The sequence below is a fragment of the Peromyscus eremicus genome, chromosome 5, assembly GCF_949786415.1.
Source record: "Peromyscus eremicus chromosome 5, PerEre_H2_v1, whole genome shotgun sequence".
NCBI classification, from domain to species: Eukaryota; Metazoa; Chordata; class Mammalia; order Rodentia; family Cricetidae; genus Peromyscus; species Peromyscus eremicus.
This window is the reverse complement of record NC_081420.1, coordinates 76,519,167-76,534,962: the sequence shown is the minus strand read 5'-3', so window position 1 is coordinate 76,534,962 and position 15,796 is coordinate 76,519,167. Positions and strand designations below refer to the sequence as shown.

The window sequence follows — 15,796 nt, the reverse complement described above, 5'->3', positions numbered from 1 at the left end:
TGGGGAGCAGAGGAAGGCCCGAGTGAGTGTGTAAGGAGAAGATGAGGTCCTGAGTGAATGTACCTAACTGACAAGGACTCCCATGCCTTAAACCAATAGGAATCTGCAAAGCCTTCCCTGGGTCAGACTCAGGGTACCAACACAGCCTTCCTATGATGATCTATGTGCAAATGCTGACAGAGTTTACAGAAGCAGCTTCCTCCTGGATCTTAACAGCTTGAAACTGCTCCCATACAGAGACCTTCCACTGAGTCCAGCTAACCCCTCCTTCTCCGGCTGGACAGAATAAGGGCCTGTTAAAGAGCACAAGCTAACCAATCCAGCTTTTCTGTATGTCTGTCTGTCCTTTCTTCATTCCCTAGTCACCCTCGTCAGGTTTCCAGGACCAAGCCACGAAGGACTCAGCAAATGTATAATTGTCTTATTTATATATGGATGAAAAACTGGGATTACCAAATTTTAAAAATCAATCTTGAGGGGACTGGAGAGGTGGTTCAGGGCCTGGGAACATTTGCTACTATTCCACAGGATACCAGTTTGGTCCCAGTACCCACCACCAAGTGGCTCACAAAACCTGTAACCCCAGATCCAGGAATCCTGTGCCTTAACTGGCACCTGCACACAAGGCATATACTTATATAACATACACAATACACACAAATAAAAAAACCCACATTTCTTGTTTCCTCATTAAAGTATTCCATATGCTTTTATTACCATAATTGTTTATTACCATAAAAGGTTGAGAAAGACCCTGTTTTAGCATTTTTCTCCTTCTTGGTTCTATGATGACAGGATGTGGGTGCTTCTGTACCCAAGTATGTACAGCAGGTCTGAAAGCTGAATGCTCTTGCAGGACACTTCCTTTTATGGCTTTTGTTTTTATGAGGCCTAAGCTTCCCAAATCTGCTATGAAGGAGGAAGAAGCAAGGATTGAAAGGCCATAGATGCTGGTTGTTGGGTCCTTTGCTCAGAGCAGCACCCCAGAGTATCTCTCCGAGGCTCGTTCATCTTTCATTGCTTCCCATACCCAGGAGGCCTTCTGAATCACCTCTTGGGCATTCATTTCCATGTGGAAGTCAAGGCTCTTAATCAATCACCCTTTAGATATTTTGAGTTGGGGAGCATGGGAAAACAAGTGGGAACCATGAAGTGGAGGCTGAAATTCAGATGTGGACTACCACACTACTCTTTTGCATGTAAGGAGATTAGGAAGCTGTAGTTCTCACTGATGTAATTTTCAAGCCTGGAGGTATGGAAGAATGCTGATATTGGTAATTAAAGCCAGAGAGTTGAGTAGTCAAGTATTTGTAGGAAGTAGAGAATAATGGACCCAATGCTTGGAGTCTCTCCGAGGTTACGACACAGTCTTGAACACAGGTGCTTGTAAGTAGCTGGACAGATGAGGGTGCCACACACATGAAGCAGCCAATCACAACTGACACCGCCAGGCAGGTTTTACTTAAATCATATGTTGTATAAATTATTCTTAAACTAATGGCTAATTTAATTTTAAAATTGGGGACTTACATCTAGACCTTCTGCCTTTTTTGGAAAAAAGGGAAACTGCACTGTTGGGACCACATTTTCCTGTGACTAGAGGTAAGCAGTCACTGCTATCTTCAAATGGGCAGGCTACCTCTGGAAAGCCACAATCAACTTCACATACTTAATGGCAGGGAAGACGACTTGTGGAGGGGCTACCCACCACCCCTGCATTTCCCCAGAGTGCTCTTGAGTAGGATCAGCAAGAAATATTAGAAGGATAGAGGGGAGAGAAACAGATATAAAATACAGGATAGCCTCGAGAGGGCCTGAATCCTAATCCATTAGCCCCAACTGTCTCTGCCCTAGGGTATAGGAATGCCAAGGGGTGGAGCAAAAGACCTCCCCCCAGCACAGCCAAGTGCAGACCATCTTGGACACCTGCACTGAGGCCCATGGTCCAATCATCCTCTCTATGCAGACCTGCTGGGGAAAGCCACTAGGAAACCTGAAAATAGGCTCCCACTGTGACTAAAATTAGCTTCCTATCCAAATCCTAGCCAGGTTACTCTAGGGCCTTTCTCAACTAGACCTTAACCTTAACTTGAAACCAAACAAAACCATCAACATAGTTGTAACAGCTGAATGATCTTTAGGATGACCCCAGCTCCTTTAAAATGCCTTTGTCAGACCATTCAAGACTTAAAAAAAATAGCATTGTTCAGAAAATGACACCAAAAGGAGTGGCACTATTAGGAGGGTGGCCTTGTTGGAGTAGGTATGACCTTGTTGGAGGAAGTGTGTCATTATGGGGGTGGGCTTTGAGGTCTCCTATGCTCAAGCTACACCCATCGTCACAGTTCACTTCTTTTTGCCTGAGGATCAAGATGTAGATCTCTCAGCTCCTTCTCCAGCACCATGTCTCCCTGCATGCCACAGTGGCTCACCATGGCAACAATGGACTAAACCTCTGAACTGTAAGCCAGCCCCAATTAAATGCTTTTCTTTATAAAAGTTGCCATGGTCATGATGTCTCTTCACAGCAATAGAAACCCCAACTAAGTCATGGCAGGAGATGGGTCTCTGTGGGAGATTTGGATCCTAACCTCCACAAGCTGCAGTTAACAAACCCAAATGGATTCCACATAGACAAACCCCCATTTCCTACTTTGAGTCTTTTTTTTTTTTTTTCATTTCTCTGATGCTATTGAACCCCAGACCATTTCCTTCTTTGGTCCTCTATTTTTCCTTAAAAACGCCCAATTATCTCAGTACAAAGCAGAGTTCAGTCACTATGGGTTCTTGTCCAACTGCAGCAGCACAGTACTGATGAAACTCTGCTTAGAGTTTGCCTTTAGGTCTGGCTTTATTTACTGTTGATGAAAGGCTAATAGTCAAAGAAACCAATAAAGGTATTAGATTTAATATCGGCTTTCTTTTTAGTTTGTCTGTTTTGCTTATAGTTTTTTGCTTGTTTGGTCGAGGTAGGGCATCTCTATCTATCTGAGGTGGCCTGGAACTCATCATGTATGCCAGGCTGGCCTTGAACTTGCAATCCTTCTATTTCAGCCTCCCAAGCTCTGTTATTATAACAGTGCACACACTTGTCTCCTTCTTTCCTTCAGGTGAGCTGAAAAAAGAAAAGGAGGAGGAGGAGGAGGAGAAACAGTTAGTGGCAGATGAACTCTGGTAGGAGCCAGGTACTGGAGAATGTGCAATGTAAATGAAAAACTAACTTTTCAAAAGGAGAACTAATTCCTTTTGAAATTAGAGATAATGATGACAGGCTATAGATATGATGAAGAAATCAGATGAAGAATAATAGGGCTGAAGAGGCAAGAAAGTTAAAAATCTCAGTAGACTGGACTAATACTAGACATAAAGACAGATACAGAGCAGAAAAAGGTATCCCTCTCAAGGACATGTTCCATCCATAAAATATCACAACCAATTCCTCCTACACTGACTGGATTGTTTACTGTTCTCTAAAAACTGTTCTCTAAAACCATAGACTACCAGAAACTGTGGTTCCAAATATCAGCAAAAAGAAAACCTTCCACTCATGTCTGGAGGATCACAGAAACAGCAAAGCAGCCTTGATATGAAGAGCTTCAGAAAAAGAGTATTCCCAAGACAACATTCCGCATACGTGGTAACTTTGTTGTGTTCAAGGAAATGGAACCTTGGCCCACTGTTATCTAGACCTGAGGGTGGTACCTTTACTCAGAGTTCTTCTTTGCTCAGAGTCTCTCAAAATACTGGATCATTTAAATTGTATCCAAATTCCACACTTGCAAGACCTGATACTCCCGTCTTTTTCTTTATTTCTAAGATTCTCCACTGTTCCTCTGTTGTGAGCTCTCCTCCACTGCGGCAGACCAATCAGGCTGACTCTTTTGAACTCTGGATTTGTTTCTGGAGGTGCCAGAACGCTCCAATGAGCTCAGGGGTCAGTGGAGTTTTTCATAGTTCCATCATTCCTTTTCCCAGCAAAGTCTGGAAACCAGAAAAAAGGTTTCTAATTGTCATTGAAGTTTTTTCCCTTGTAGCACCTCAGAGCCTTTTCCACATAGAATTTTTGTGGTATTTATCTTCTGAAGAGAATGCTAAGACATTTGTTTGTTTTTGCAGTGCAAGGGGGGGCGGGGGTCGAAGCCAGGGCCTCCTGCTTTCTAAGCAAGCACCATACCAGAGCTACAACTCCAGCCTCCACAGTGTTTTTCTTAGATATGTAATCTACACATTAATCTAGGGCCTAGATTCTAGAACTTTAAAAGTCTTAAGCAATCCATTCCTCTGTGTTGCAGCTGGGTTACATTTCCAGGTGGTGGGGAAGTGGCACCTCAGATTCAGTGAATACCTTCTGGGATGCTGTGGGCCCACCTGTGTGATGGCCAAGCCCTGGGTAGCTGAAGGTGAAGAGTGAGGGGTTCTTCTTCCATCCCACCCTGCTGTTCCATATCTCTTCGGAAAGAAACTTCCCCTTTGTTATATCTGTCCAACTGATACCGAACAGCGCGCGGGGGGCGAGGATGGAGGAGTACTGCTGCACCCGGGCCATGCCCCACCCTTAATTCAAATCTTCCCCAGTTTTGGCAAAGCAATCTAAAAAAGAAACCAAACCAAACCAACAGAGTTATCATTTCCCTCTCTAAGGCCAAAATGAAAGCCAACTCTTCCTTTTAGAGATCTGGTGTCATATTAAATTAAACGACACTGTTAAGTGGTTAAAACCGACTTGTCCAAAGAAAAAGATGAGGGAACCTTCCTGAATTGTAAAGAATTCTGCAGCGGCCTCGGCGCTACTCAACTTGTAGGAAAACTTGATCTGGAGCCCAAAACCTACAGCGGAGGTGGAGCCAGCGGTGGCCTGCGGCCCGGCGCGGGCTATGATTGGTTGCTCGGCTTCTCTCCGCGCCTGCGCAGTGTCCCTCCCGCCCGCCCAGCCCGCCGCCGGTCCGGGGTCTGTGGCCTTTGGAGGGTTCGAGCGTCAGCTGGCCGGAAAGCCGGCGAGCCGCCGGGATAGGCTAGCGGGCCGAGCCGTAGGCCCGGCTGTCCCTCCCGGGAAGAAAGGAAGGAGCTGCTCTCCAGTCCCCGCAGGCTGCGGAGGCCGGGGAGGGAGGCTGAAGAGCACGGAGACGCTGCGGGCGCCGCCGCCAGTGGCCGCCATGATGGAGCGGAAGTGAGCTCCGGGCGCGGGCTGCCGGCGAGAGCGCTTCGGTCTCGCTGCCCGGCGCTGCCCGGCGCTGCCCGGGGTCCCCCGCGCGGCGCTGCGGAGCCCGGCCCTCCCGGCTCTCGCGACCCCTGCCCCTCGGCTCCCGCCGCTTACCCCGAGACTGAGCGGCGGGGAGTGGCTCCCGGCCTGCGGCCCCGGCTGCCAGAAAGATGGCCGACCCGGCGGAGTGCAACATCAAAGTGATGTGTCGCTTCAGACCTCTCAACGAGTCCGAGGTGAACCGCGGCGACAAGTATGTCGCTAAGTTCCAGGGAGAAGACACAGTGATGATCGCGGTGAGTGGCCCCCGCCCCCACCCCACCTCGCGTGAGGTCGGGAAGGGCGGTGAGTTCTGGGACGTGGCCTGTCGCGGAGCCGAGAGGGAGCAGGACAGTGCATGCTCTCCCGAGCCGGGTTTGTGGGTTCAGAAGGCCCGAGAAGAACGAATACTGATCAGGCGACTCCGTGATGGTTCGAGGGTCACCCCCAACTCCAGTTCTAAGCTCTGGCAGCGGGGAGGTGTCTTGTCTTTCAGCCTGGACACTCCCCTACCTGGTACTCTGGAGGCCACGTCCCAGGAGCTAGTTTAGGGCACATTTGTGTGTGTGTGTGTGTGTGTTCGTGTTCAGGATACTCTACGGGAGCTGTCCGTCTGTCAGTCTGTGTCTGTATGTTTGGATACTCTCCTCCCTGGGGCTCTGGAGGCTACGTCCTGGGAGCTAGTTTAGGACATATTCATTCGTGTGTGTGTGTGTGTGTGTGTGTGTGTGTGTGTGTGTGCGCGCGCGCGCGCGCGCTTATTGTTCCTGATGCTGTTGGTATTGTGCACTATATCCAAATTGAGAAGAATTCAGAGTTCACCCAGAACACTGAGCTATGGGTCCAACTGTACTGTACGGTAAATAATAGATACCTAGTTTTAAGTTTTAAGGAACATGCTACTGTAGTTGAAATCCCAGGGAAAGAGGAAATGCAGCTACAATAATGCTTGTAGCTCAAACGTTCACCCTCTAGACTTTGCATGTTAACCGTAATAAGTGGGAAATTAAGGCCTGTAAAAAGAATTAGTGGCTTTTCTTTGAAATTAGAGTAATTATGTCTAATGTTATAGTAGATATAAGTGGATTCAGGTAGATATAAGTGGATTGAGGATTGGGCCAAATAAGTGTCAGAAAGATCTAGAATTTCACTCTTTACTGAGTCTTATGGGATAACAGTGTAGGAAAGACAGCTATAAATGAGACAGAGTGTTGTAAAGACCTTATTGGGGCGGAGGAAATCACCGTTATTACATTCATATTAATACAAATACAATCTGTCTTGAAGAAAGTTGATCTTGGTAATTTGAGAAGTAGTAAATATTCCTTTGTAGTGTAAAATATAACTGAGGTGATAGATTATTATTAAAGAAACCTGAAAGAGAACTTTTCATGTATAGCGTTGCAAGTTCTCTGAAAACAGCATTCTGAATTAAAGAGTAAAAGTAAATAAGAGTTTGTATACAAAACAGTGAGCTGAACTAAAAAGAAAATTCACCATTAGTGATGATGCCATGTGCATTGTTACTAGGATTCAATTTTTAATGTCAGTTTTTACTCTCAATTGTTTTCTTGAGTGGAATTTTATATTTAGTCTATCATTTGGACTACTTAATACAGAAATAGGGCAGAGAGGTCACAGGAGACGGACCATTGATGATTGAAAGCATTGGCCTGAAGATGGTACTGAAGTTCTCTAATGGGTGTGTTAATGCAAAGGTTTCCAAAGTTCAGTTTGGAAATTGAATGTGTTAGTACCACATCCTCTTGGTAGGCTTTTGGCAGAAAAAGGAAATCATTAGGTCACTACCAGCTACTGCTGTGTGGAGACTGTCAGGCCGGTTCTTTGTTAATAAGCCCTCAAGATGCTCTTGCTATAAATGAGGTCATTGTAAGGAAGGGAAGTTAAGTGTAGGGATTCTCCTTTTCTTTAGGCGCCTAGGAGTGGGGGAGAGGTGTGTGTGTGTGTGTGTGTGTGTGTGTATTGTGCCTGCAGTCAGTAGAAACTTTAAACTTCAGGATTAGTTATCAAACTTGAGGCTGCTTATTCCTTAGGATCTCTGATTATTCAGCTTCAGCAGTAGTTTAGACAATAAGGATGCATTTCATTTTCCACTTGTATTAAGATAGTCTTAGTTTTCTGGGGTTTTATGCATATTTAAACAAATCTATAAATATCACTAAGATTATTTTGCCTGGAATGTCAAAATTTAGAATTTCCAAAATGTCTTCAGTTATGGTGGCTCACACACCTGTAATCACAGCACTTGTAAGCCTGAGACAAGAGGCTTGTGAGAGCCTGGTTTTTGTTTATTGTTGTTTTAAAAAGCCAGAGGTGGTAACTTAGACCCTTAATCTCAGCACTCCTGATGCAGGAGGATCCCCATGAGTATGAGTTTAGCCTGGGCTATGTATCATCACACACACACACACACACATACACACACACACCAGGGAGAGAGGGAGGGTTGAGAGAGATTAAGTTAGAAAGTAATTTTCTAGTGTGGGCCAAATTTGGCATATAATACACAAAGAAACAAAAGCTAGCCACTACTACAGAAAACACATTTCTTCTAGGTCCTTTCCTTTGGGGAAAATTGTTCATAATTTCTGTTTCAAAATTTCTGTAAGTAATACAAATAAGTTTAAGTGATGAATAGAAACTTTGGGTAGATGGTGAATAAAAAGTATAGGGAAAGTACACTATAAAACCAAGGGAAACATTAAGGACACTAAGAGAATATTTAATGTATTTCATTCATTATTTTAGGAACTGTTTTCTTACATTTTAATATGCTGGAGTCTTTGTATTTAAAATTTTAGTGAATTCTATTTTAAAAGCCTATTGGGAATTCATAAGAGGGTTTAAGGAATGAAATGGAAGTCTCTATGCCAAAGAACCAGATTGAAAAAAATTATAAAACATGATTTATTTTATTCATTTTATTGGATCCTGAACATGATAAATTAGAAATAAATAGTTTAGAAGAGACTTGCAGCTGGTTGGTGGTGACATACGCTTTTGATCCCAGCACTTAGGAGGCAGGCTGATCTCTGAGTTTGAGGCCAGCCTGATCTACAGAATGAATTTCAGGGTAGCCAGGGCTACACAAAGAAACCTTATCTCAAAAAAACAAACTGGGGGAAAAAAAGAGAGAGAATTTCAACAGCATAACATGTAAAATTAAATTATTATAGTTTTAGCTTTTATTCTCTTATACATTACATCCCGATCACAATTTCTCCTCCCTACCTCCCTTCTCTCCCAGATCAACTCCTCCTCTGTTTCCCTTAAAAAAAAAAAAAGAGCAGGCCTCCCAGGGATCTCCACCAAACAGCCTAACACATACAATAACACTGGGCACAAACCCTTATATCATAGCTGGACATGGCAACACGGTAGGAGGAAAAGGGTCCCTAGTGCACCCAAAAGAGCCTGAGACATACCCCCACTCCTATTGTTGGGAGTCCCACAAGAACACCAAGCTACACAACCATAAGGTATATTCAAAGGACCTAGCCCAGACCCATATACAGCGTCCATGTTTGACACGTCAGTCTCTGTGAGCCCATATGAGTCCTGCTTGGTAGATTCTGTTGGCCATGTTCTTGTGGTGTCCTCATCCCCTCTGACTCCTACAATCCTTCCTCTCCCTCCTCTTATTTTAAATATGATTTTTTAAGTATCTTGTCCATTTTCTTTAAGTCAAATCAAAATTTAAAACCTGATTGTGTTAATTTATAATGTCACTGAATAGTAATTGTAACACTACTCATAAAGGAAATAATTAAGGACTCTGCTTTTCTTCTAAGTTTAGTTTTTAATATTTTGTCCAAAATTTTTCCTGTTACCCTCAAAATCAATCATTTTAATATAATATGACATTCTGATAAACAAACCTTTTGATCTTATAGTATTGTGTATGTCTTATGTAGCTTTTAGTTTTATTTGTGACATAAATACTTGGTAAGGTGTCATAAATACCACACTGAATGAAACAAATTATTCCCTGAAAATCTTTAAACACTACAAAATATCCTATTTCAGTTAGAGAGCTTACAAAACAAGAGAGAAAACAAAAAACAAAACCCCCACATGTTCCACTGAACTTGATGAAAACCCCAAAGCTAAAAAGTTGATAGAAATTATTTTTGTATCTGTGTGTGCAGGATTAAATATCTTCTAATCATAGTTTCTTATACAGTATATTGTTCAGGTTGCCAGAACCTAAGCCAGCCTGCTGTAATTCATTGACATTGGAAGAGAATTAAAACTAATTAGATTATCTTGCCCGTTTCCTTACCTCAAGCAAAACATAACTTGCACTTACAAGTCAATACTGGTTTGATGTTTAAACCTTGGTTGCCTTGAGTGAAAACTGAAAGAGAGGAAAGAGACATCCTTACTTACCTTCATGTGTAAGGAAAATTCAGCACACACTACAATTTGAAAGATCACTGTTCAGAATTCCTATCGGTAGCATATCCCTGCTTCATGACCAAATTTGGTTTGATCTGTGCAACCTCACATGGCAGTCATTCAAGAAATCTAAGGTATGATGCAGTTCACTTAAACTCATTCCTTGGATTTATCCCCTTGAAGGCTAAGTCAGATAGGGATGCATCTTGTGACTTCGAGCTTGTAAAGTAATTTTGAAAACATAGAATTATAGGTTGTATAGTGTGTATTTCAAATCAAAGAAGTGAACTGAAGAAAAAAATTAAAGAACTGATATATAGGTTTCCTTTGTTTAATTTATTCAAAAGATAGAGATGTGTCTTAACTATGAAATTTTCACTCACAAGGTCTTGATTTTTTCCAAGGAAGCCAGGTTCAGTTAGTAAATTCATGACTTTGTCTTTAATGATAACATTTGCCTTACATAGTAAAATAAATCATTTATTTTTAATATTTTTGTTGGGGATTATGTGAGTGCATATGTGTATGCGTGCATATATGCAGGTACCCATCGAAGTCAGGAGAGTGCATTGGATCACCAGGAGGTAGTTACAGGCTATTATAAGCTGCCTGGTATGTTAGGAACAAAACTCAGGCCCTCTAGAAAAATAGTAGGAGATCTTAACTCCTGAGCCATTTCTCCAGTCTCAAAATTAATATCTTAGAACTGTAATCCAAAAAGAATGTTTTGTCAAACAAATTATCTTAACAAACCTATACGTATGGGATTGAATGTTAATGTGTCAGTAGCATCTTAGCAAAAGGATACTTTTAGAATAATCAAAATTGATACCATTTTAAATTGATGCCCAGGTGAAGTCATTCTTCCCAATAGGAATGCTTCCAGTTGCTGAGGGAAAACAGGTGGGGCTTAAATAAGTAAGTTTTATTTTTCTCATGTCATAGAAACTTAGAAATAGGTTCATATTGCTGCTGCTTCCAAGCCCCTGTTAGAGTCTGTCATGCTTAGTTACTCACTTTTGATTATCATATTACACTTGCAATATGGATGCTACAGCTCCAGATTTAGTTCCACCATGAAGAAAGCAGTTCCAACTGGGTAGTCCCTTTTATCAGGGCAGTAAGACCTTCTCAGAGGCCTCCTAGCAGATCACCACTTTATATGCTCCAGAACTGGGTCATAAGACCACCAGTTGCAAGTGGGCTAGACTAGTAGAAAGTCCGAGGGAAAAGAGAAGGTTTGGGATAGGTAGCCCTGTAGAACAGGGCTTCTTAATCTTTTCCCACTTGCCTAAGGGATTCTTATGGTACTTACGGTATATGGGTATATAAAATATCGGACATTTACTGATAATTGTAAAATTATTTTAAACATCCCTTTGATACTACTTATTAAAGTTGAATACGATTTTACATGCTAATGAGATAGTTGTGCTTGTTTACTTTTACACAAAGAATTAAATCTGCAAGATATTGAGTGTCTTCGTAGGTTGGAAAGAACCAACTCCTCCAAGTTGTCCTGAATGTGTGTGTGCAGTGCATGCACACACACAAATAAATGCAATTTAGTGTTTTGTTTTGTTTTTTCATTTGTTTGCTTATTTGTTTGTTTTGGTTTTTCGAGACAGGGTTTCTCTGGGGCCTGTTCCTGAACTCGCTCTGTAGACCAGGCTGGCCTCCAACTCACAGAGATCCACCTGCTCCTGCCTCCCGAGTGCTGGGATTAAAGGTGTTTGCCACCACCGCCCGGTGTAATTTAGTTTTTTAATTAAGAAAAATCAGAATATAAAATGCATGTATTTCAAGGAAAGGTAGTTGTGAACTGAAAAATCCCCAGTAACAAAGGTCAGGTTAGTGCCAGGGGTATGGGTCAGTGGTAGAGCATTGACTTCAAAAAGAATAAGAAGCAATCAAGTAGAGCAGAAGATTTGTCAGTGAGTCTATGAAGATTTAATTAAAAAACATTTTACTTATTTTTATGTGTACTGGTGTCAGTGTGAGGGTACCAGATACCCTGGAACTGGAGTTACAGATAGTTGTGAGCTACCATGTGGGTGCTGGGAATTGAATCCAGGTCCTCTAGAAGAGCAGCCAGTGCTCTTAACCGCTGAGCCATCTCTCCAGCCCCAGATTTAATTTTTAAAATAGGTTGAACACTAGTAGGAACAATGTAATCATTGTGGAGAGCTGGCCTCTAAAGATGAGAAAAAGAGGGACAGAAGTTCCAGATAGACACCTGCTCCCTAGTTTTTCTTCAAGGAAAAAAAGCTGGATCTCAAAATACACAGCAGTCATGTTTTTCTAGGGAAAAACAATTTTAACATTATAGAGTAGTACTTACTAGGCCTCCTATCTACCGAGTACCGGAGGTTGAACTCATGTCGTCAGGCGTGGCAGGCTCCTTTATCAACTGAGCCATCTCACTGGCCCCATGTTCCGAATTTTAAAAAATTTTCTAGGCTTCTGGCAATTTCGTAGACTATCGAAGTATTTCTCCAGGTGTGGTCTCTGTTCTTCCCAGTGTTCATACTACTTTCTGTAAGGAATCCACAAGGTTTAAAGGGCTTTCAAAATATGATGTCATTTTCACTGGATCGACAATTGCATTTGATCCTTGCTGCTGCCACTTCAGACTTTGGTTTCTTGAGTGTTACAAGCTCCTCTTGACTCTGGGCTCTTGAAGCATCTTAGCAATGCCTGCACCACTTCCTCACAGCAACCCAGCTGGCATTATGACTGATAGTGGAAAGTGGGCCAGTGAGTTGGTGCTTTTTCTGTGACTGTCTGACGTTCTTTTGCTCTTCTCTTGTGTACTCAGCACGTCAGTTAAGTGCTGTAGTCACTCAGTTGTGTCGTGTGTACCCCACTGTTACTAAAGCTTCCACTGAAACAGAGAATCTGTCTTGGTCAGTATGGCATCTGCATTCCATAAATATTTGTTAAATGAAAGAATAAAAAGCTGAATCAAAGTTATTGAAAGAGTACTGAATTTTAATTGACAGACTTGTCTATTTTAATTTTGTCATTAACAACAGTTTTTGTTCCTGTAAAAGTTCTATTTTTCTTATCTGCAAAGTAATATTAATATTGAAAATGGAGGCCAGTCCTGGAGGTGAAAGGCCTGAAATCTAAACTACTTTGGGAGTTTGAGCCAAGAGAAGCTCATGTTAAGGGCCAACTTGGACAATTTAGTGAAACTCTGTCTCAAAACAAAAATGCTTTTAAAGAAGGTGAGGAGGGCTGGGGCTAGAACTCAGAAGTGGCATTATATGGATAGCAAGTGGAGAGGGGAGAGAAAGAAAATTGAATCTCAGTACTTATCAGAATAGATCCTGGGTACAAGGAGAGCAGAAACGGATATGCTTGTTTTCGTGGAGCTAATTTGTTAAGGTCTCTTACTCTTAAGGTACAGAGTAGCTATGCTATTTTTAAAGAATGTCATGACATCTTTGAGTTGTAAAATGCCCATTCATCTGTAATTTGTGTAATACTTTTGCTTTTATTTTTCAGTCCAAACCTTATGCATTTGATCGTGTGTTCCAGTCAAGCACATCTCAAGAGCAAGTATACAATGATTGTGCAAAAAAAATTGTTAAAGGTAAATATGTTTAACTTAAACTCTGTCCCAGCAATAGGTAAAACTTCGTTTGTGATCTTTCCCATTTCCTAACATTGCTTTTTCTTTTTAATATCCCTTTCACATACATTAATTAGAAGAAAGTTAAGTAACAAAAATATGAATACAATTAGTTAATGTATTGTTCTTTTCAATGACCATGATCTCATATATTGCACCTAGTTAAGGCTGTTACAGAGATTATGTTACAAGCATATTCCTGGAAAGTGAGTTTCTATTCACTATTCATGGGAGAATTTCCAAGGTAATACTATAGAAATGAAACAGTGTGAGAGTGAAGTGGCTAGATAAATTTCCAAAAATTAGAAAATACATCTCTTTTTTTCCTATTCCATTGTTCCTTCCTCAAAGGCTTAACTTATAGTCATTCATAAAACCCTGGAGGAGTTTATTAGGGATTGCCAAGGATTAAAAGAAAAGTAACACCTATGAGAGTATTTTCCAGTTTTATATTTTCTAAACCGTAGAACTCTGAAAGCAGAGAGGGTGCTAAATGCTTAGGTGAAGTTCATATTTACTATAAAAATGCCTTTTTATCAAAGGGCTTTTACAGTTAAATTGTTTATGATTATTATATTTATTGATAGTTCTAAAAATACTGCTTAGTTTGAAGCAAAAATCTTATGATATTTACCAGACATGTTGGGATTAAATATAAAAATAAATGAGTAAGGGCCAGGCCTGGTGGCACAAGTCTTTAAGTCCTGGACTTGGGCAGCAAAGATAGGCTAGTCTCTATGGGCTCAAAGCTAGCCCAGTCTACATAGTAAGTTCTAGGCCAGCCGAGTCTACACAGTGAGATCCTGTCTCAAAAAAGAAAAAGAAAAGCAAATGAGTTAGGATTAAATAGCAGAGGTAGTATAGTATATCTTAACAACAAGAGAAAGTTGATTTTATAGATAAAAGCAGGTTTATAAATGTTATGGGGAAAACTATAGACATTCTTTTCACAATAATTATATATTGCATATTGAATGTCAGAGCCAAACTCATCAGAAAGAGTGAAGAATGGGGAGGTGGTTCTAGGAACAGGCATGAAATGGATGGATTGGGGCATGTGGAAGCATTGCCAGGCAGCATTAAGGGCCCAACTGAAGTTAGCTTCCAGAAGAATTGAATTTACCCATTTGGAGTTTTACCAGGCAAGGACAAAGCAGGAGAGAGAAAGGCAAGAGAACTGATGATACTGTCAGTGTAACATTTATAGTGGTGTACCATGCATGGTACCTAAGTTAAGTTCAGTCTGAGGAACTGGGAAAGACAGGAAAAAACGATGGTGGATAATGGGCAAACTGGGAATGCCTGTAATGTCAGCCCTTGGGAGGAAGAGACAGGAGGATTACCAAAACTATGAGGACAACCTGGGCCATCTAGGGAGTTCCAGACCATCCAGGGCTACATACTAAGATCCTGTCTCTAAAAAAGCATAAAAAACTGATAGAGAGGTTAATAGGTTATAGGTTCCAGAAGACAAAAGGCTTCTTGGACTCCATCAGTCAGGTGTAATAGAAGGTGAATATTTAAGATTACAGTGATGGGGGCTGGAGAGATGGCTCAGAGGTTAAGAGCACTGGCTGTTCTTGCCGAGGTCCTGAGTTCAATTCCCAGCAACCACATGGTGGCTCACAGCCATCTATAATGAGATCTGACACCCTCTTCTGGCATGCAGGCAGAACACTGTATACATAATAAATAAATCTTTAAAAAAAAGAAAAAAAGATTACAGTGGTGCTGTGGTTAGCTAACAATGAAAGGCTGTCAGTCATATCAAGTATCTGAGAGGGCAGTCAGTGTCCTAGTCAGATCATATACTGTTTGGACTTTAACTCCACCGAGAATTACAACAGGAGTGGTATTGATGAGAGGCAGTGAACAAGTGCTGAAATGTTTGTAAAATGAGGGAGGATTAATTTGTCATTCTATAACTGCAACAAAGAGGAACAGTGGTGTTATACTGTGTTATAGCATCAATAATTTTCCCCAAAGATTGTATTATGGACTGTACTTACATTACATTCTTTGCAACCTACTTTGTGTATGTATGTTTGTATGTGGAGGTCAGATGTTAACCTCAGATATCTTCTCAATTACTGTTTTGCTTTTTAAAAAAGATTTTTATTTTTAGTATGTGTACCTAGACGTCCATCTGTTGGTCTGTTTCTGTTTGTCTGTGTGAATGTTTGCCATGGATGTACAGGTACTCATGGAGACCAGAAGAGATTGTCAGATTCCTCCTCCTTCTTCTAAAGACTAAAAGCAAACAGAAAATAGTGTTAGTGGCAGAGTCTTGGTCATAGGAGTATTTACCATAGAACTCATTCTTAATATTATATTGAAAAATGTTGGCAATAAAATTATTATAAAAATTAAAGTCTGAAGCCAGGCAGTGATGGCACATGCCTTTAAACCTAGCCACTCAGGAGGCAGATGCAGGCAGATCTCTGTGAGTTCAAGGCCAGTCTGGGCTACACAGTGAGTTCTAGGAAAGGCTCCAAAGCTAC

General features: G+C 41.4%; 1 protein-coding gene across 1 annotated transcript in view; it reads left to right on the top strand.

Annotated features, from left to right (window-relative positions):
- Positions 1–5,271: 5,271 nt before the first annotated feature.
- Positions 5,272–15,796, top strand: part of Kif5b (kinesin family member 5B) — a 48,944-nt gene continuing 38,419 nt past the window's right edge. Inside the window, exons 1-2 of the mRNA XM_059263742.1 lie at positions 5,272–5,496; positions 13,169–13,256. Of these exons, the coding sequence (XP_059119725.1) occupies positions 5,371–5,496; positions 13,169–13,256 (214 nt within the window). The 5' untranslated portion in view covers positions 5,272–5,370. The remainder of the gene's footprint in view (positions 5,497–13,168; positions 13,257–15,796) is intronic.